At 32.7% G+C, this 22,846-nt stretch overlaps 2 protein-coding genes across 5 annotated transcripts; one reads left to right on the forward strand and one right to left on the reverse strand.

Annotated features, from left to right (window-relative positions):
- Window positions 1-265: 265 nt before the first annotated feature.
- Window positions 266-4,873, reverse strand: GLA1 (Folylpolyglutamate synthetase family protein). 3 transcript variants are annotated; one of them, XM_078318563.1, is made up of 10 exons: window positions 4,478-4,873; window positions 3,949-4,046; window positions 3,711-3,861; window positions 3,467-3,529; window positions 2,889-3,050; window positions 2,585-2,770; window positions 2,335-2,434; window positions 2,127-2,258; window positions 1,541-1,672; window positions 266-647 (listed from the first exon to the last, which is right to left on the reverse strand). In XM_078318563.1, the coding sequence occupies exons 1-10, from the start codon at window positions 4,769-4,771 to the stop codon at window positions 316-318; spliced, it is 1,650 nt and encodes a 549-aa protein (XP_078174689.1). In that variant the 5' UTR covers window positions 4,772-4,873; the 3' UTR covers window positions 266-315. The 3 variants fall into 3 exon arrangements, with proteins under 3 accessions (XP_078174689.1, XP_078174690.1, XP_078174692.1); XM_078318564.1 differs by having other exon boundaries at window positions 266-635; window positions 1,532-1,672; XM_078318566.1 differs by lacking the exon at window positions 2,585-2,770.
- A 10,767-nt stretch (window positions 4,874-15,640) lies between these two features.
- LOC144568443 (4-hydroxybenzoate polyprenyltransferase, mitochondrial-like) lies at window positions 15,641-20,506 on the forward strand. Of its 2 annotated transcripts, none has more exons than XM_078318799.1 (8): window positions 15,641-15,789; window positions 16,463-16,602; window positions 18,717-18,838; window positions 18,951-19,020; window positions 19,142-19,294; window positions 19,680-19,815; window positions 19,977-20,073; window positions 20,321-20,506. In XM_078318799.1, exons 1-8 carry the CDS (start codon window positions 15,642-15,644, stop codon window positions 20,388-20,390), a joined length of 936 nt encoding a protein of 311 aa, XP_078174925.1. In that variant the 5' UTR covers window position 15,641; the 3' UTR covers window positions 20,391-20,506. The 2 variants fall into 2 exon arrangements, with proteins under 2 accessions (XP_078174925.1, XP_078174926.1); XM_078318800.1 differs by having other exon boundaries at window positions 15,709-15,961.
- Window positions 20,507-22,846: the final 2,340 nt, after the last annotated feature.

Below are 22,846 nucleotides of genomic sequence, written 5' to 3' on the forward strand. Positions count from 1 at the left end.
CTTCTAATTTTGACCAATGGACTTTATACTAAATTCGAATGTTTAAAAATTTCACATGTAGATGCATCACTCGTAAGGTAAGCAGGTTTCAACAGTTCGGATTCGTGATTTAAAACCGATTTGACGGGTTTTAGACTTGAATCCACCAAAGAACTTGGTGCACTTAAGAACACCCTAGTTCTACTGTCTCTCCATATATATATAAATGTTCTCTAGCCTACCGGCCTACCCAACTAGTTTTAACCTACAAAGCAACACTAGATAATGACAACGACAAAATGAGTATTATGACAAAATTTGGGTCAAATTTACAATTTATAAAACTGATAGTAAACTAGAACCTACATGAAGTGACCCAGTAACACAAACAAGACCCGGCTCATATCTTTTTTCTCTTGCCTGAATCAACTTGGAAGAAAGTGTAATTTGATCTTTAATGGGTGCATTTGAGCAAACGGCGAACACAGGCCGACTCCTATCTGGTACTTCTTCTAGCTCAGGACTAATCACACCGAGGTCAAAGACATCAATTCCAATATCTTGCGCAGCCTGGATCCATATCTCCTTTAAATATACGGCAGAGATTGCACGTGATTTTCCTCCAGCAATGTTCACTTCAGTTAACAAGACTAGATCTGGTTTTCTCCCTGAGAATTTAAAAGAGGAATAAAACGCAGAGAGATCAAAATCAGATAATATCACCAAAAATAAAATAAAAAAATCAAATCTAAGTGTATGCTTGATGCTTCTGCTGTTCATGGACATTCTCCAACATTAGTATGCTTGCATACATTAATTTGAAGTAACATTTTCTCAAGTGCCGCTGCAAAAGGCTAACTTAGTGAACTAACATAGCCCAAAATAACTCGAGGAATAACATAATGGTCCCACACAAGTCATAAAATATACCAATTATTCCTACCTTTCTTCTTATAGGCTTCCAAGAAAAGCAGTACCCTTAATTCCACAGGGGCCGTTCGACAACAAAGGATTAAGCCTCCTTAAGGCTTAATCCGCTTCCTTTAGCATCTTTAACTGCTTAATCCTACCGAACACCGGTTACTTAGCGCAGATTAAGAACACCTCCTTTAGCTTCATTTTGTTCGGATCTTAATCCTCTGTCCGAACCTTAAGGCACCCATACCCCTTTCTTTAACTTAGTTTTTACTTAAGGATTAAGACAACCGAACATTGGTTCCTTAGCGCTCTTTAAGCTCTTAATTCTTCACTCTTAATCCTTTGTTGCCGAACGGCCCCACAGAGCTTATCTTTTACCCCAGTGAGAAGGAAAAGGGAATTGTAGCCTTTAAAATTAAACACTAGGAAAAGAGGGGCACATGTGAAATTGTTTGCACTTCAGATGGACATATGAGATATTTCTTGTATTGAGAAGTTCCAAGGGTACAAATTATATTGTTGTTGTTTTCCAGAGTCATAAATGACATGGATTCTATACTCGAATACCATTCCTCTCTTTTAGGTTTTTCTTTTTTTAAAAACAATATAATTTCAGAGGCCAAGTTTGAAGAACTAATTGTACCTGAAAGAAGCTGCCTAGCAAACGAAAGGTGATCTTTATCACTAGCCATGGCTACTACAAGAGCTAATGGACGGTCATGATGCACTGCCTCAATCACCTCGGATAAGCCCTTAGCAGATGCTTCCGTATGAGCTGGCCCGCATTTTCAAGCAACATGTAAAAGCTGACTTTAGCAACAATTTGAAAAATATACAGGAAGTTTTCTCGAATTATCATGCAAAATTTAAAGTTAACATGCAAGTGTTACCCTTCAGAATGATGTAAGCATCATTTTTATCCCAAAACAACAATAAGATATTTATATAGCATCCTTCCTCTCCTGGAGATATTTTTAAATGCCCAAGATAACTCTCTTCTCACTAAATAATGTAAAGGAAATGCAAAATGCTGGTAGGGAAAACTATAACGGATATATTCAAAATATTCAAAATTTATACTTTCTCATTTAGAAGTGGAATACAAATATTTTCTATAATTTTCTAGAAGGTAGATATCTGAGTATAAACACCAAAAAAATCCATACAGAGATAGAGAACTACTGCTTGAAAATTCACAAAAAATAAAAAAGTGAAAAATGGATACAGACCTCCGTCAATTAGTAAGGAAATGTTATCTACTCCAATAGCCGAGGCTTCTCTTTTCGTAAGAAATTGCATTCTCCCTTGTAAGCGGGTTTGTTCTAAGCCGGACCGAATGGACTCTTTGGAAACTGTCAAACCTACACATTTACAGAAAAATAAAATTAGAAGCAAGTCGACATAATGAAATTTGTGTAGGCATGTGACTATTACTACCTTGATTATGAAGACAAAGTGCTGCACAGGTGGCCATCACAGCATTTCTAAGCTGGTGGCTTCCAAGCATTTGAAGTTTCAAATCCCGCAAGTCGATTTCCTGAAAAATACTTTGTATCCCAGTTACATCAATGCTGGATAATGATTATTCTGGACTTTAGACACCAAATCAAATCACATGGAAAGGGCACTAATGTAAATTTGGTCTACATTAGAGATAATTATATTGCACAAAAAGAAAGGGAACTACCATGTGATTCTTTATTTCCATGTGTATGTCACATATTTGTACAGGTATTTCATATTCCATTCGATATTGTTTTAGGCTGGAACTAATACATGGATGAAATGCTGAGAGCACTGGAGAGTGCAATAGACGTGCTCTCTCCCGAATAATGACCTCAATATCTGGTTCAAGTAGTCCACCAATAACTACCTGTAATTGAAATGAAATCAACACAGTGGCACAAATACGGGAGAAATTTTGCATTGCCATTTATTAAAATTAAAGTCGAAACTATAATAGATAAAAAGAAATGATAAAATTACATAACTGGACGGTCTTCTTTGATAATTCCCGATTTTGCCATTGCTACGCTTTGGAGGGAACCACCCAAGGCCTCCAGATGTTCCTTTCCTATTGAGGTTATAATAGATAAAGCCAGCTCTGAGCTGCGTATAACATTTGTTGCATCCCTTGCTCCTCCCAACCCTGCCTGTCATCAAAATAAAAGGAAAGAACAACGCAACAAATTAAACTAAAGGTAGTGTTTGGTTGAGGCCTAAACTATGAAATAAGGGGGGTTTAGACCTCGGTTATTCTACTAAATGCGGATTAATTAGGCCAGCCTAACTAGGCGTAACTATATAATTATGCCTCTAAATTTAAACCACCTCTCTCCAAGTGGCTTAAGAGTTAGTCCTATGGCTCCACAGTCAACGAGTATCCAATTTTTTTCCTCTCTCTCTTCGTCGATACTATTTCTTAATAGCTTAGGCCATGACATAACTTGTGACCTCAACCAAACATGAATAGATTATGCCGGCCGAAGTTGGACTTAGGCCTCCAAAGTTTAGGCCTCAAAACTTTAATAACTTTGATCAAATTTAGTTCATAAGGTTAAGTACTTACTTCTATGACCGCAATATCAACCATCTCATGAGAGAAAACATGAAAAGCAAGAGCTGTGAACACCTACAAAAACAAATTATTTGGAGTTTAAGACCATAACAAAAAGTGCAGCAAGAAAATGTATGACCAAAATTGAGATCTTAGGTGCCACAATCTAGTAACATGTTACAGGTCAGGTATAATCCAATCAGTAGACAAAATATTGAAGGCATCAGATTTGGTTAAAAATATTTGCCTAAGCTACCTCAAAATGGGAAAGGGCTCCATTTTCAGAAGCTACTGAATCATCAATTTTACCCTTGACTTGTTGAAAAAGATTGCTTAACAGATCAGCTGGGATAGGTTTGCCTTCTTTTCCAATTGAAATGCGCTCCCTAATTGTCATTATGTGCGGGCTGCATGAGAAGGTTATAAGTTATAACTGCAAATTCATTAAAAGTTTGGTTACTAGGTTAATTTGAAAGAAAAGACAGAGATTGTACCTAGTATAGGTACCGACTTTGTAGCCTTCCTTCCGTAAAATATTAGAAATAAATGCAGCAACTGAACCTTTTCCCTTTGTTCCAGCAATATGGATAGACTGTAAATATAACACCATAACACATGAAGATGCTCTACACACATATTTAACTCTAAGGCACAGTGCAAATTATCATGTGATGGCATAAATGAAAAATGCAATGCTGCTCAAAAGCTTCAACAATGAGCAACTGGTCTCAATTCAGTTACCTTCCAACCTGTGATTTGTACCGGTACATATAGGAAATGGGATAAAACCCAACTAATATTTAAATCTTCACAAAAAGAAAATATGTGTTCCTTTCTCAATTCATGCTGTTTTTCTTTCTCATAACATAAATTTAAAGGCACAAGATGTTTGTAGAATGCTGAGGAGGGGAATAATGATACAATGGAACTATATAATTGAGTTACTCACACAAGATGTTTGTAGAAATGCCCAATACACAAACATCACGGTACATCAGTACTTAGAGTGAAGCAATCACTGACCTTGAAACGCGTATGGGGGTCGCCGAGACGGCTGAGCAGCCGCCTCATCCGGCCGAGATCGAAGCCGTCGTCAGACTCAGTACCGGCTCCTCTGGGAACGCCGATTCTCTCATAGTTCTTCAGCCCTTCCAAATACTCCACCAATTCCGCCATCTCAGCCCCGTGGTCTCCGCCTCCTACCATAGCGGAGAATAGTCGAGGTAACCTCAGGGGTGCAAAGAGAGCTCTGTATCTGGTGCGGTTGAAGCCGGAATGGAGAGAGAATGGGCGAAAAAGGTTGGTAGGATAGAGCATGGTCGGAGGGAAGGGGGAACTGGAGAAAAAGTAGAAAAGGTGTTCGTATTTGGAGTAAAAATGATTTTAACATTTACGGACTAAACAGTAGAATTAAGCGATTAAAAGTATTTTTTTTTCATTGTTGTAAAAAACATTTTTAAAGGCCGGTTTCGTTTCATCAATACGACATTTGTTTGAGAATTTTTCTAATTAATTAGTTTATTATTCTCAACTATTCTATTTATTTGTATTTAATCGTTTATTTATTCTCATTTATTTCTTTTTATTTCTGTTTATTCATGTTTATTCTAATGAATATATATTCATATTATTTTTTTTTACTATGTGTGAAAATAAATTTTATAAATTCTATATTGTAGTTTTATTTGTGGATAGATATACATCCAATATTTTTTATATATTTTTTTTATTTTACTTATTTTGAAATTGATTAATTTTTCTATTATTTATATAACATCTATTTTTCTTACTTACAGATGTATTTTTTTTCAATTAGTACGTCATATTCATATTAGAAATTAAGTTGTTATCATAACTTAAATTTAATAATTTTATATTGAAATGTTTCATTTCTTTTAAATAATATTTTATTAGTATTTAAAAAAGCTTAATTTTTGAATTTATTTTTGCATTTAATAAATATATACTTACACATGTAAAGTGTGTATGTATTGTTAAGAAGAAATAATAGTGCCATATTATGATAATAAAATAAGTTAAACTACGTTAATTTATTTGGTAAGTTTGATGAATTAAATAAATTATTTTTAATTAATTATGAATATATACACATAATTTTAATAAAAATAATTAGTCGTCCGCATAATTCTAATTAATCAGTCGCATACCGATTAATCGTTTGGTAGTACCCTCATTCATCTGACAACAACATATTGTTATTTACAACTGATTAAAACTCAAAACATAGTTTTCAAATAGGATCGGTTGATTTTTTATTAATAAAAAAGAAAATATAGAAAAATAATTAGGTTTTTGCGAAATCTCAAAATATAGAAAGAATGGAATGATCCCATCTACCGTCCATCCCGTCCAGATAATCTAAATAGTAATCTCGTAAACTCTCTAATTAACTAAATAGAATAAAAACACTAAAATGAGACAAACTATGCTGTCCAATCCAAAACCCCAAAAAAAAGACGCATACTGCATAAGCGGTATGCGAATGCATATGCGGATTTTAATGCAGATTTATATATGTGGATTTTAAAATAAAAATTCACGTATATATATATAGAGAGAGAGAGAGAGATGGACTATGGTGCATTGCAATGCATGGAGGAGTTTGTGCATTGCACCATAAATATAAAATGCAAAATCCAAATGACCGATCCAAACCATTCATCTTGTTCTCCATATTAATATGTGCTTGGAGACCAAATTTTACATTTTTCTGAATTTTTTTACTATTTATTAAGTATTTTACAAAATTGTTGATCCAACGGTGGCTTAACAAAACAGTAAAATCAACAACCACCGTTGAATCAACAATTTTGTAAAATACTTAATAAATAGTAAAAAAATTCAGAAAAATGTAAAATTTGGTCTCCAAGCACATATTAATATGGAGAACAAGATGAACGGTTTGAATCGGCCATTTGGATTTTGAATTTTAGATTTATGGTCCAATACACAAACCCCTCCATGCATTGCAATGCACCATAGCCCATATCTCTCTCTCTCTCTCTCTCTCTATATATATATATATAGAGTTAGGCTGGGGTGCTATGGATAGCATAGTGGCCTCTATGCTACGGCTCAATATTCGAGTTTTCAAAATCCAAACGGTCGATCCGAACCGTTCATCTTATTCTCCATATTAATATCTGATTGGAGACCAAATTTTACATTTTTCTGAATTTTTTTACTATTTATTAAGTATTTTACAAAATTGTTGATCCAACGGTGGCTGCACAAAACAGTAAAACCGTTGGATTAGCGATTTTCAAAGTGGCTTAATAAATAGTAAACAAATTCAGAAAATTATAAAATTTGGTCTCCAAGCAGATATTAATATGGAGAATAAGATGAACGGTTCGGATCGACCGTTTGAATTTTGAAAACTCAAATATTGAGCCGTAGCATAGAGGCCACTATGCTATCCATAGCACCCCAGCCTAACTCTATATATATATTCATAGTTATGCAGTTGAATTTATTTTCACATAACCAACATGAAATGTGTCTTATTATATATAAAAAATTCAATAATCTGAGATGGGATGGTAAAACTCTGCATAATGCATATGAACTTTTAATTATATGTGTTGCATATTACGTTTTTAATCCACATATCTGCATATTCGGACCGTAATATGCTCAAAACCACATGAGAGAGACTGCATGACATTCTGAGCACAATTACCGACTGCATAAGCATATGCAGCCGCATATGCAATTCATGTGGCCGCATTTTAAAACACTGTTCTCAGTGGTTAAGTGCAAGCCCTTTTGTGACAACGCAAGGCACAATCTTTTTACTATTCTCGAGCAGCTTGGGCTTGAGCCTTGGCGTGTTGACTTGTTACCTCTTATATCTATCTATTTAATTTTTGATAGATGAGTACTGTAGAATAAATAGTACTCCTACAATACTTCTACCGTAATAAATCTAATAATCCTGATCATTTGATCCAATATTTTAAATCGCAAACCTTTCCACCTCTCTCATTGCGACGCTTCTTCGCTGCAAATTTTGATCCAGAGAATTCACGGGTCTCTCTCGAAAGTTCACCGTTCGGCATTACATTGTAAAATATGCATATGATATTATCAACAATTCAGGCAATCTCTTTATGTTATCATTCCGAAGCAAAGCGAGACATTTCTCTAGTTATATTAAATCTTGTTGGTGCATCCCTAGTACATTACAAAGCAAACTCATCTCAATTTAGAATATAATAGAAGTTTTCTTATGTTTTTGATGTCTGACGATTATTATAATTTTTTTTGGTCATTAACTAAAAAAAAATATCTTTTTTTTTCATTAATATTTTATAGATAAAAAATATAAATAATAAATGTGAATCATTAATTTTATTCTATTTCTAAAATAATATATGCATTTAGCGCGCCATAACTCGTAAAATTTGAAAATAATTTGTGCAAGGCAATTGGTGAAAAAACATCAAAAGTGCAAATTAATCACAATAAATAATTAATTTATTATTCTAAAATGTTATTCCGCCGCTATGAATATTATTTAAACATTTGATCCGGATATATATGATATATTGAACTAAATATAAGATTTAACTAATAATGGGATGAAACAACTCCACAAGATAATGCTAATTAATGTTGCTAGAATGAGATCCGATTCATGTATACCATAAATCCGTTGACTTCTTGGTGATAAAAACAAAATAATACATAATAAATGTATGTCGCATCCTCTACCACTCACGAATCGCATAAAGTTGTACGATTTGCACCGATGGTGTTTTGAATTATGAAATGGCGCAAATCTCAACTCAGGAAGAAAAATCGTATGGGTGTTTCAAACTTTATAATATTCGAGTGGAGCATTGGATCTGAAAATGATCGTGCATGTCTAACCATAAAAAAGAAAAGAAAATAAACGACGTGTTAGCATATATATATATACAAGTTAAACAAGAACAGCCGAACAGGCTATCACGAAATTTACTAAAATTGTCTCTTAAATTTAATATTAATAATAATACAGGGTAAACCAGATTTCTTGGCAGTATAAATAATGTTATCCCGAATTTTCGATAAGTGGCAGAAATCAGAATTTTGTGTTACTTGAGGGGGTATATCATATGCATGTGGGATGTTGTATTGTTTGAGAAGAATGCATTTGTGGTGCTCATATTTTCTGATATTGCTCCTGCTGGTCTTCGTTTGTGTTCAAGGCCAGAAGCCAAATTCTTACGGTAAAAATATTGTTTTTTTGCTTTAATCTTATTTTAACCAATTCCACGTGCTTGATTTAATAGTTGATTATTTTCCTTTTCGAAAGTTACCAATCCAAATGTTTTGTTGTTCTGTTCTTAACACTTTAATTAATAATGCTCCTGATCATTAATTACGTTTTAGTGAGATGGTTAATTTACCAAGAAAGTGGGATGGAAATGAAATGCTTTACATAATTTTCTGGGAGGAATTTCATGAATATCCTTCAAAATTTTTAAAATTACGTGTTTTTTACTCTGAAATTTATAATATCAATATACACTTCTAAATTTGTTAAAATCACATAATTTATCTAATTAATTGTCGTTTTTATTAAAAGTTGTTTAAAACTCATTTTATTTTTTATTATAAATAAAAAAATATGAGAGAAATATTCATCTATAACCCCTAGTCTTCCAAAGCTGATGATGCGGGTTTCGACTCTATTATATATCTTAATCCCATCTTTCTTCACGATCAGATTTGCTCTTTAATTTTCACTACCGCCACACTCTGACAACCGGATATGCTCACTGTCATGCTCCAATCGAGATGAGGGTAGAGACTCCACGCTCTGAGCTCGGACAATACCATGCTCTTGGTTTCGGTCCCTTCCTTCTTCTTTCCATTCAAGGAGGTAGAACCGAGAGAGCAGGGGGCATTGCTGTGTTGGAGGTGAAACTTAGAAGATGTGAAAGAGACAGACTGTGGGGTGTGTTTGATGTCTGTGTGGGTGGGGGCTAGAATTCGGGTCACCGCCCTTTCTCTAGAAGCAAAAAGAGCAAAATTTGCAGCCCCCTCTGCTCTTTATCTCTTATATATTAATTGATCATAAGTTTTTATGTTATCTTTTTAAGAGAAATATTTTGTCTTTTAATTAGCTAGTTGTAAGAGCCAATATTTTCTTATTTGTGATGAGCATACAAACTGTATACTTAAATATCGTTGTATATGTTTCATAAGTAGAGAAATAAATTAACTGTTGCAACGGAATAAATAAATCCTCAAGTGAGTCTCTGGCGATTTAAATCGATCAGAACCGTCACCTGATGGTCAGCAATTCAGAGGAGTACCATTGCAACGGTCATCTACTATTGTCAACGGTACCCGACCGTTGGCCACCGTAATTTACCATTGGCTGTTCATAATCTAAACTCTGTTCAAATTAACCTACCGTTATAACGGTCCCTGTACCATTGCAACAGTCAACACCACTTAATTCATTCTTTTCAGCTCTCTATAAATAGAAGTTATACCAAAGTTTGGATTAGACCTCTAGTTGCCCTCAACTTCAATAATTCATATTTTCAGATCTAGAGAAAGTCGTTGTTGCTTGTATACTTAAACTTCAATACTCAGAATCAATCTCAAGCTTATTCAATCAATACAACAACTCCTAGAGTGATCCTGCATGGTTAAATCAATTACTAACTTGAGCCTTGCGCTCACCTTGTAATCCTTGAACCCTCGCGGATTGGATTGTTTCCTTTGAGCCTTTAGTGCTCGTGTTTGGACTGAATGACTTCCCAAAATATTGTAAGGGCTCATCGGTTCCACCTTGTATTCATTTCTCATTGGGTAAAGAAAGGCGCGCAATCTCGAAAGTCGCGAGCCTCGGAGAAGTAGACGTTAGTGCCGAATTCCGTAAATAACTCTCGTGTCAAGTGTCTCTAAACTCTACTATTTACTTTATTTATTTTATATTTTAGTTTATGACAAAGTTATTCTAATTTCCGCCAAGAATAACTATCAGACACACTAGGACTTTATAACTTAGATTAAAAATTTAAAAATGCTCTATTCACCCCTCTCTAAGTGCTTTTGGGACCAACACAAATACCAATCTCAAAGCCTAGAAATGATTAAATAAAGCCCATCTTGCAAATAAACCCCTCTAACAATTCAAAATTTGCAGCGCAGTCCCTGAAAATTTACAAATAGGTCCTTGGCGACTTAAAACTTCTTCAAACAGGCCTTGGAAGCCCAAATTGCATTTTAGACCCTGTTAAAAGTCCAAATTACAGTCCTAAGTCTCTCAAAATTTACAAAAAGGTCCCTGAAAGGATAAAAAACTTTATAAAAAAGCCATTTTAAGTCATTTTTGGTCATAACTTCTTTGTTTTAAGTCAAAATCGACTCAAATCAATTCCAAATGAACCCAAATCAAATCCTCTACACGTTTAAATCACAATTGAACATGTTTAATCACCAGCCAAGCCCTGATATGACCAAAATACCCCTCTTCTTAATTTATTTATATAAATAAAATATAAAAATCATATTTAAACATATTTCTAAAATATAAGTCATATAATTAACACATTTGATATACTTTTGCATGTTTTGAAATATAAATATACATCATGACAAGCATATATACACACACATGCCAGTATAGATGTCCAAGCAAACAAGAATCAATCAAATTACCAATAGAAACTTTACATAAGCCCTTCTTTTAGCCTCATTACTCAGTTCACACCAAAGGTACAAATCCTAGAATGAACGAGGTATTCAGTTTGACTCGAAAGATCTACTGATGTAATTAACGGCGGGGGGGGGAGGCTTGCGCACGTCGGAAGTTAAACGTCCCCACAATCAAATAATAAACCCCCCCCCTCGATAGACTGATCATGAACCGTAGGTCTGTTAGGGGTGAACCAAAAGAAATGTCGAGAGAAAATCAGCAATGCCCCAAATTCGGTGCCATCTCATGTTTGCAAAAGAGCACTGAACCCTGGAGCTTCCAACTCAATATCCCCCCCCCCCCCCCCCCCCCGCCGCACTCGTGAGACCGAACCTAACCCGCAATACAACTCTCATCGCCCTACAATTACGAACGATTCAATATTAGTTAGTAACAAATGACATAGCTAAAATAATCAAGATAACTGCCAAATGCCAAAGCAGTAAAACATATGGTGTAAGTGACATCTATCATCGGTCGAACAACTTAGGAGATGACATTAAATCCTAAACGACGTCAAATATCAAACGCCATGTGTAGGATGTAGGATCGCCATTGGTTCATTACCAAAGTAGATCCGATGGTATTTCTACATTAATGCCTTATTTGACAACCGGAAAAATATAACTCCCATCGGTCCCTAATTTTTCAACCGATGACGATGGAGTTGAACGCCATCAGTTTCAACCAATGGCATATGTATGCACATTTTCTATCGGGAATATAAGCAACGTTTCAAAATTTGATGGTGGAATGCGATTTCAACTGATATAGAAGTGCTTCTGTAGTGTTCATTCCAACACATGCAATCTCTATTTTCGGTCAAACCAGATTTCACTGTCATGTTCATGTTCGCTGCACGTTTAAAGTACCTAACAGATCGATCGATATGAAATTGCATACAATAGTTGACCATGAAAAAAGAGCAATATGTAAACACATTCATTTACAATTGCATAAAAAAAAAAGTTTACTGATGAAGAGATACATAAAGAAAAATCATACCTAACAGTTCGAGAATAAAAAATATAGAGCAAGAATGAATGCCAAAAGTTTCTTTATTTTTAACATTTTTTTAATTTTTTGCAAATGAGCCCGTAGGCATTGATAGCGTATAACATATTCTCGGTGGGTCCCACGAGAAATTGAATTTGTGGAATCATCAGGAAAACAGAAAAGGATATCAAAGTTAAAAAGTCGGCTTTCTATAGCAGTTAGGTGTTTAACTTTTTTGAAAAATACAATATGGAAGTCACAATCTCAAATTCTAAGAAAAGAAAGGCAAAGTCATCATAACATGTGAACATCTGAAGTCAAAGTCTCAAATTCTAAGAAAAGAATTCAAAGTCAATGGCACCTTGCTAAACGGGCTGTTTAACTTTTTTTTTTTTTTAAAAGAAATAGAAAAGGATTATAAAAGAGAAAAAAAGAAGATAATTTTTAGAATCAACTGATTATTGCTCTTCTTTCTAACTGAAATTAGATATGAAGCCATCAAGCTAGGTTAATTTTAAACTATAGATATCAAATAATGAAAATCAATTATATTAAAAAAATCAAACTAACAATGGGACTCAATTTTTAGTACTATAAAATATGCTTAAATAAAATAAATTGAAAAAAAAAAGGATTAATTAACTCCAATTCAATTTTTAGTTACTGTTGCTGATGAAGGTAGATTTTTGTCAAATTTGTCTCCATCTCAACCTTCTAGTATTCAAGCAGCATCCAAATGCTGATCAAAAAGAGAATAAGTCAGTCACCGACGACTGAGACGTCACCCTACAACTTAATTTAGTCTCCAAAAGATAAGAGAGACTGCTATTGAGCCACGCTGCAACTCATGGAGAAAATGGATCGTTGCTAGCTACAAGCGAGTCCGCATCGACTGCATTAACTCAAGAGAGCATCTTTTGAGTTGATGATATGGACCGTTTGATTTTAAACGGAACTAATTCGGTCACAGTCTATAATTTAAGAGTCCTTCAATATAGGTGCAGATCTAGTTCATACGAATCTTAAAGCGAATTGGACGGTCCAAATGTATTAACTCAAAAGATTCTTTTTTGAGTTAATGCAGAGGATACGAATTCGTTACAAGCAGGGGAGGTCCAAATGTATTAACTCAAAAGATTATTTTTTGAGTTTTAGTAGTGATTTATTGGTATCGATCGACTTTGTTTCTCCTTGAAATTTTTTTTGCCTTCCTCAGGATGTTTGATTTGTAATTCGGGTTAAATTTAGTGTTAAAATCAAAATAAATTTCTTCAATTATAATTGGTAATATTAATTATAAGTTAAATGATCAGAAATTATAAGTCAGGATATTAGAAAATATAAGTCAAAATATTGTTTTTTATTGAGTACTAAATTAGTTAATGGATTTAAATCTGAGAAGTTATTTAAACCCGATTCAATATTTTTTTGTCCCCCTGACGAAAATCCTGAGTCCGCCCCTCGCTACAAGTGCATAGTCATTATGCTTGATTTTTGTTATGTAGATGTGTATGTCTTCTTCTTTTGTTTATGCAGATGTGCATGTTTTTTGATAGTAAAATAGTTAAATAGTAAAATTTATTTGTTGATTGTTTCTGATGGTGGTTTATGTTGTTTTATATATCTATGATTGTTTATGATTAATATGGCTAGTAAATTGTAGGGTTGGCTAATTTAAAAAAAAAATAAAAAAATATGAACTTGTATCGGTACATGATAGTGTACCGAAACAAATTTCTTGATTTCTTCTATCGGTACATAATTTACTACCGTTAGACGAAGTATAATTCTTCTATTGGTAATGTGTTGTATACCATAGAAGATGATTAGTTTACTATCGGTATGGAATTGCTACAAAAATTATTGTATTTTTTATCATGTTGGTCTTTAGCAAATTCAGTTTTTACTTAATAGAAGATTGTAGTTATGTGGTAGTGATTGCAATTAATTATGGATTTATAAATTAATAGTTTAACTAGTGAATTATGATATATACTTGGTGAGTTTTCAATATATATCACTCAAAATTGTGAAATTACATATTTACCATCCAAATTTTTGTAATTACATATTTATCATCTAAAAAACTAATAACACACATATTTATCCAATATAATTTTAGTATATATCAAATATATACCCAAAGCTCATATTAATTATGTTTAATTTTCTTAAAACTATAATTAATCAAAGATTAACTTGGCACCCTCTCTTTCTTTTCTTAGAACCGTTCTCCTTTATATCCAATATAAAAAATTAAAAACAGATATTCCAAACTGAGTTAGTAACAAAACACAAATTCTCAATTACTACATTGATAATGAGTTGCGATATCATCGTCGAATTCAATATGAGTAATTTTATTAGAAAAGTTGGAGTAGTTACCTTATTTTCAGACGACCAAGCTGGAGTTAGAATCCTTAAATCCGAGTCTGCTGCCCCTTCTCTCTGAGTTTAAGTAGGAGAGATGAGATGAGTAGAGAGTTTAAGCAAAAATGAGAAGTTATGTCAAAAAAGACAGGAAGAAAATTTGTGGGCGAAAGAGGAAGGGCAGAGAAGGAGAATAGACTAAATAACTTATTAATTATATTTTATATAATTTTAAACTTAATTAATCTCATTTTCTAATTAATTGGATATATAAATATGTGAGTTATTAGATTTTTAGATGGTAAATATGTTATTATAGAAATTTGGATGGTAAATACGTAATTTTTCACAGTTTTTTGGAAAAAAAAATATAAACCATAATTAGAAAAAAGATTTTTACCAAATCAACATGATTTGTTTTTACAAAAACCATAAGGACCGAAATGTCATTTCTGTCCCGATATATATATATATTTTTTTAATTTTTTTGGGACCGAAATGACAATTCGGTTCTAGGTATTTTATAATTTTTCAATGTATATTTTCTCAAAATATGTGAAAACTGCTGGGATCGAAATGCCATTTCGGTCAAAAAAAAAATTGGGGATCAAAATGGCATTTTTGTCCTTATGGTTTTTGTAAAAAAAATATAATCTTGTTAGTTTGGTAAAAATCTTTTTTTTAATTATGGTTTATAAAAAAGGAGTGGTATATATGAAATTCTCCCTTTTCAAATTTTTTCTGTTAGATATTCAAACTTTAGAATTTCCTAGCTTAAAAAACGCATGGTAGGGTCGAATATTTATGACTTTTTCCGTGTCATTAATACACGCAACTTTATTTGAATATGTCACTTCAAAAAGAATTACAAATTCCAACGGCGTTTTCCATTATTTTTCAAAAGAGAGTATTCCCATTAGTATGTCACATAAAAACAAATTACATTCTCTAACGGCTTACGTAGTGGCTACATTTATAGAACCAAAAAGAAAATTCTTCAGCATCTATAAATACAACTTTCATGTTAATTACCATCTCAAATCAACTACAATCAACAGCCTCTCTCTGTGTCTCTGTATCTCTCTCTATCTCTCAAAAATGCAAGTCTTAAGTACCTCAGCTACCATTCCATACGCACGACAACGTGGTAACTTTAACTACCGTACCTACTTTGAAAACCAAGCGAGTATTCGTAGGACGCATGCACAGCCTTTGCAACAAAAGTTTCTTCCTGTGCTTAAGCCGGGTTTATCTTTGTCTCCGTCGTTGCTTAGAGACAAATCATTTGTCTGCGAGGCCAGTGCTGAAATATCATTGGTGGATGGGAATGTACTGAAGATGCTCAGGCCGTATGCTAAACTAGGTCGCTTAGACACTTACGGGCTGGCGATTCGGCTGCATTCGTGGCCTGCTTTTTGGTAGATATAAAAATGACAACTGTGCTATATACATTAGTTTTATGAAAAATCAGTAGTGCAAGATGATATATTTTTCTTATATATATATATATATATATATAACCAAGCTACGCAATTGTTATATATATAAACTAAATATTTCTTAATAAAAAAGCTAGGGTTAATAAAAGAAGTTTTGCATGTCCAGACAGAGCTAGTTAATTAGGTGTTAAGTATGATTTAAGGAATATTATAAGTACATAAATGGCAAGAAAATTATGTAATTCATGTATTTGCAAAGTTGCAACATGTAAACTATTTAGACAAGAATTTTCTTTTTGGTTCCCTTCTTTGTTGCTTTTGTTGAAAGAAGTTTTCACCAAGTATGCAATTCAAATGCATGTCAAAGTAAAACTGATGAGGGCAATAATTTTTTTTTTGTCCCGTGTCTTTCTTATGAGTTATGATCAGTTTTTAGCTTCTGAAAATGGCATCCATATTTATATACTTTTCTATTGACAGGTCAATTATGCTGGCAACAAAACCTGGAACGCTTCCTGATATCAAATTATTCGGGCTGTACGTATTACTTGATGTCTTTCCTTATATTTGCCTCCGGTTGCGTTTCAAATGACCTCGCTGATATAAACTATGACAGAAAGGTAAGTTTAATATATCTTAAAAACTTATCTACTGTACATTTTCCATATAACATAGTGTTGTATTTAGTTGTCATTATTGTTGTATAGATTGCCAACTTATTATTTTTTAAAATAACAAAAACCCAACAACCAATGTCCTGTTCAAAGTCACTGGAATTCAAGTTAGATAGCTTCACTCCTGACTCCTGAGGAGAAGTCAACCACTAAACATAACAACACAGTCAGGGCCGGCCCTGGTGCTGGGCAGCCAGGTCGACCGCCCCGGGCCCCAAAAGAAACAAAAATATTTTGCATATATTAAAAAAAAAATAATTTGTATATATTAAAAATAAATAAAATATTAGAGCTCAAACTTTGAATATTCAAAGGGTTCAAACTTTTCTATAAATATGTATGATATATTTATATATCAATAAAAAATTGTGTATATCAGTATTGTAAATAACGGTATGCGCTTGTCGAATGAACGGGATACTATCAAGCAATTAATCGGTATGCGGTCGATTAATCAGAATTATGCGAACAATTTTGTATTTTCATTAAAATTATGTGTATATATTCATAATTTATTAAAAAAATAATTTATTTAACTCATCAAACTTATCAAATAAACTTAATTTAACTTGGTTCTATTATTATAACATGAAACTACGCTTAACAATACACACGCACTTTACATGTGTAAGTAACACATTTATTTAATTAAAAAATAAATTCGAGAATTAAGCATTTTCAAACACTAACAATATATTATTTGAAAGACATGAAACATTCCAACATAAAATCATTAAAGTTAGTTTGTAATAACAACTTAATTTAATATATGAACATGATGTACTAATTGAAAAAATTACATCAGTAAGTAAGAAAAATATATGATATATATATATATAATAAAGGAATTAATCAATTAATTCAAAATAAGTAAGAAGAAAAAACATATATAAAAAAATTGAATGTATAGCCAAGTACAAATAAAATTACAATACATGTTTATGAAATTTATTATCATACAGTTACAGCAAAAAAAAACAATGTAAACATAAATAATCACTTGAATAAACAAAAATAAATGGGAATAAACGGAAAAAAAACGGACGATCAAACGAGAATAAACGAAATAATTGGGAATAATCGAGAATAATCGGCCAATTAATCAGAAAAAATCACTAATAGACCTTCGATAAGTGTATTCATAACTGTTTGACAGTCATTAACAATTAAACAGGCATATAATAGGCCGTTAAGTCTGTTTTTTTACAACACGGGTATATATAAAGGGTCCAAAAATTTATTCCGCCCCGGGCCCCAAAATCTTCAGGACCGGCCTTGAACACAGTGCTTTTCTGCACAATTTGTAATATTGTAGCACACTCGTAGGTTTACTGGTCGACTTTTTTTTTTTTTTTTTTGTGTCCCTTTGTATATTATACATAGAAGGAAAAATTGACCGTTTCAGACCGGAATCAGACTGTTTTGATCCGATTTCTGACCGAATTACACGGTAAGTAATTTTCTCATAGGATTTCGGCCGAAATGCCTCTATTCTAGTAAAAATTTGGCCGAAACGACCTATTTCAGTCAAATTTTGGCCAGAATGGGCCTATTCCAGTCAAATTTGAACCGGAACGGCCCTATTCCAATCAAATTTCAGCTCGAAATACAAACTGTTTCGTACTACAAAAATTCCTCTAAAAGTTGTCCCCAGCAGGAATAAAGGTTTACCACTGCACTAGTTTTTTTTGTGTGTCTAGAACATGTATCAATGATATTTAAATTCTAGGTTTGGACTAACTCCACGTTAGAAATTGTATTATATTATATAAATAAATTTTTTGTGTGTAATATTTTGTTTCAATATAAATTTTTTAACATATTATTATATATTTTAGAAACTTTTTTACTATTTTTTGGTACAAAATAAGCTTTTGTTAAAAAGATCCGAGTTTCTGATCCAATTCAATCGATTCCGACCGATTCATCCAATTATGATTTTACGATCAAGTGACCGATCCCGATTCCGATTCTGATTTTTCCGTTTATATTATTATATACACTCCTGGCTCACCTTCTGTCTCTGATAAGTTGTCTCTCTCTCTCAATCTATATCTCAGGTAGAGCGTTGCAAGACTAGACCACTGGTATCTGGTGAGATCACACCGGTTCAAGGGTGGTTGTTTTGGGCATTCATTATCTCGTTGCTTATACCGCTTGTGCTACAACTCAACAAATTATGGTATGATAAAGAAACTATTATTGTAACATTATTATGTAATATTAAATGGCACATCGAATCGATCCTTTCCCGTACTAATTGTTTTGAAATCTTTTTACTACTTGTAAAATAGTATTGCGCTAGCAGCAGTGGAACAAGTATTGTGGCTTGCTTATCCTCTTATGAAGAGAGTGACTTACTGGGTATGTTTTGAACTAGCGCAATTATTTGGTTTCTCTCAATTTTTCTAACTTAATGAAAAAATATATAGAATCACTTCAATTAACTGGTTTTGTTAATGACTTGATGGGTTAAATATTACAGACTCCAGCTTTTCTTGGTCTAGTCCAGAGCTGGGGTGCTACACTCGGCTGGGCAGCCATAAAAGGAAATTTGAATGATGTTGGCATTTTCCTACCAGTACACATTGCTGGTATATGCTGGACAATGGTATATGAGACAATATATGCACATCAGGTATGATTATTTATTTAATTTTTTTAATATCACACTCCACAAGTTGAATTTGTGTTTATGACTTTATGGCACTTTGAAGGAAGAAGTTTTGGTTGGGATTTTCACATTACAAACTATTTCAAATTTCAAGCTTAATTTACTATAATTTTACCAGGATTCTTGTGCCAACAAGATGATAGATAAACCTCTTACTTCTTAATTACTAATTAATTTCACACATGTTTGTAACAATGTTGGTAAATTTGCTATCATAAATATTATAAAGTCATTTGACAGAATAAAGAACATCCAAAACAGAGCTCCAATACTGTATTGATATATAGTCAATTGGTAGATTTCAATATTAATTTGAAGCCAATTTTCTATTTTTTTTCCATTAAAAAAGGATAAAAATGAAGACGAGGAAGCTGGAGTTAAATCCATAGCATTGTTGTTTGGAGATTCAACAAGGACTTGGCTGCTTGGATTTGCAACCATTTGCATTGGAAGCTTGATGTTTGCTGGCTACAATGCTCATATGGGTATATTTGTGAGCTAAATTGCAAGATATATAAGATTGGCTTTAAATGTTAATTTTATGGTCTTAAAATCGACCTATTTAGCGAGTGGTGCATTTACATACTGAATGTGTTAAGTTTTTTGTCAAATTTAATTCAATTGATTTTATTTTTCTTTTTGTTAGGTTGGCCATTCTACTTATCTATGATTCCTGCATTTGGACACCTATTATGGCAGACATACTCAGTTGACTTGTCAAATGGTTTTGATTGTTTTAGCAAGTAAGTGCCAGAGTATCAACTATGTTATATTCTTATAAAATATGATATGTTCCTTTCCCTGTTTTCTAGGGTTTATAAGCATCATATAAGTAAACAAAACACCACTCATTACTAACTGCAAAACTGTCCAAACTTTCAACTGTCTCAGTTATCATAAATGCTGGTAAATGAATAATCAACAAGTAAACTTGTCCGTAAAATTCAATGTTAAGCTGAAGGATAATTTGTGTTTTAAATTTTTTTCCAGATTTAGAACAAACAAATGGTTTGGATCAATAGTTTTGGCTGGAATGGTACTAGGAAGGATTGTTTACTGAGTCAAGTACTTCTACAGCAAGAGTGTCGACTAATCAAGACAATATCGGGAAATAATGAAAGAGCATTTGGTTTCTTCTTTTTGTATTCAAAATAATAGTGCATGTCAAAGGGTCACTACTATAAAAAAAACCCTTTTATATCGGTTGTAATCGCATTCCGCCATCGGATTCTGAACCGATACATATCGCTCCGATAGGAAATGCGTAGACATATGCCATCGGTGGAAACTGATGGCGTTAAGCACCAACGCCATATGTTGAAAAATTAGGGACCGATGGGAGTAATAGTTTTTCGGCCGTTATTTATGCCGTTAAAATAGAAACACCATCGTCTCTGGGTGTTATTAGCAGTTAGCAAAAGTGTATTACACCATTAGATGTGTATGAGTTGGCATTTGCATATTGTAGTTTGACATCTGTTATTACTTTGGACCGTTGGTGATTTCTTTTTATATATTTAATTATATATGCCTGTATTAGAGAGTGACTAATATGCATTCGAATGTATATGGGCCGAAATACATACAATCCAAATTCGACTTTTCAAAATCCAAACGGTCGATCCGAACCGTTCATCTTGTTCTCCATATTAATATGTACTTGGAGACCAAATTTTACATTTTTCTGAATTTATTTACTATTTATTAAGTATTTTACAAAATTGTTGATCCAAAGGTGACGAAGCAGGAAAACTTTATTTAGAAAAAAAGAGAACAACAAGATAACACTATAAATATTTGTTCAAACTCACAACAATTTTTGAATTTATAGAGCAAAGCAAGCAATTACAACGAAGATTCAAGGTAGTTATTCTCTTCTATGCCTATAAATTAAGTAAATCACTCACTCTTCTTCATTTATCTGAGAAATAATCACTCACTCTTCTAAGCATAGACAAGTATATACGACTCGTAACCTTGAATATATTCTCCACATGTCCGACAGTCAAAAGATTATTTTTTCCGCCTATCACTATTCCACTCCTTGGTTAAGACCACCAAAACCAACTTACACTCTTGCAATAACAACTTTTTTTAACTTGTGGGTCTATATTGTTTATGCTTTAAAATACACTTTGTTTATTTTTTTTATTTTCTCCAATATTTTATACAAGCTATACCAAGAAATTAAGAACGAAATTGTATTCACAATTACGCAGATATTGGGTGTTTGAGAAGTAGGTGAATATTTTGTCAACTCCAAGATATGTAAGAGGGTCTAAACCATGTTTAAATTAAGTGTTTGCTTATTAAGATATACTAGTGCGTATAAAGAATCCTATGTGCATTCTATATATAATCTCATATTTGAGAAGTCATGCCGTATGGATCATTCAACTACCTAAATAATCATACTTTCTAGGATGTAAAACTACATCAACTGATCACACTAATTGATCATGAGTGCATGCTAGAATGACTTCAAAACACATTATCGATGAGTTTGATAATTACTTCGTTTTGCATGGGAATACGGGTCAAACATGAGAAGCTTGTCAGAAAAATAGGCTGATGATGTTTGCTTTAGAACGAGCACCTATGAAGACATTTATTGTATTTATTTAACAAATGATGATAACAAGAAATGTCATTTTTTTCATAAAGCGAAAATTTTTCCTTTCTATTATGTATACATGTCAATATAGCATTAGGGATGAAATTCAATTATCTATATTTTGATTCTGATCAACATGGTCTAACTGAAATCATCTTTATTAAATTCTATTAAATTGAAATATACTAAACTCCATGACTGTTATTATTATTGACTCGTTTCTTTTAATATAACGCAACAAAAATAATATCAACAAAAAAATAGCTAATATAAATGAGAGGAGTAATTAAAGCTAGGGTTGTTTAAGCTCACCAAGCTATGAATTTAACTCTAACATCGTTTGATTTTCATTTAGATTCGTGCTATCACTGATCGAAATGAGGGCACTCCGTATCCATAATTCAAATAAAAAATTCACATTTATGTCCAAATATAAGTAGAATATTGCTAAATTCAAGAATGTAAGGGATTCTGACTTTTCCTAAATAATCATAATTAATTATGTAATTAAATTCTTAAAATATTTTATCACAATTATTTAAAAAATATTGGAAGACACAAGTAATTTTTTGTGTCTATCTATTTTTTTACACAAATGAATACTATTTTCCTTCAAATTTATAGATTATGTGAAATCATCTATATTCCTCTGATTTACTTCTCAAGGCACACTAGTGACAAATGAATTATTTGGGTTCAGTTCGACGAGGTCAAAAATTTGTGATTCGGGAATCGGGTATAATTTGGGTCGAATTAATTATTATCTGGATCTCAGTCCTACAAGGAAACAAAAAAATAATAATAAAAAACGTTATGGGAAAAATTCGGAAAAAATTTGCGAATAATTTATAAAATTCGCGAAAAGTTTATAAAATTCGCGAATTATTTGAAAATAATTCGGT

Source organism: Carex rostrata, chromosome 17, assembly GCF_964058835.1.
Source record: "Carex rostrata chromosome 17, lpCarRost1.2, whole genome shotgun sequence".
Taxonomy (NCBI): Eukaryota; Viridiplantae; Streptophyta; class Magnoliopsida; order Poales; family Cyperaceae; genus Carex; species Carex rostrata.

Coding starts and splice junctions, on each gene's coding strand:
- GLA1 (XM_078318563.1), bottom strand. CDS start 4,771: ATGCTCTATCCTACCAACCTTTTTCGCCCATTCTCTCTCCATTCCGGC. Junction 2,771..2,888: donor TTATCAAAGAAGACCGTCCA/GTTATGTAATTT, acceptor TTTCAATTACAG/GTAGTTATTGGTGGACTACT. Junction 2,435..2,584: donor TGGAAATAAAGAATCACATG/GTAGTTCCCTTT, acceptor AGTATTTTTCAG/GAAATCGACTTGCGGGATTT.
- LOC144568443 (XM_078318799.1), top strand. CDS start 15,642: ATGCAAGTCTTAAGTACCTCAGCTACCATTCCATACGCACGACAACGT. Junction 19,021..19,141: donor TGAAGAGAGTGACTTACTGG/GTATGTTTTGAA, acceptor TAAATATTACAG/ACTCCAGCTTTTCTTGGTCT. Junction 19,295..19,679: donor AGACAATATATGCACATCAG/GTATGATTATTT, acceptor CCATTAAAAAAG/GATAAAAATGAAGACGAGGA.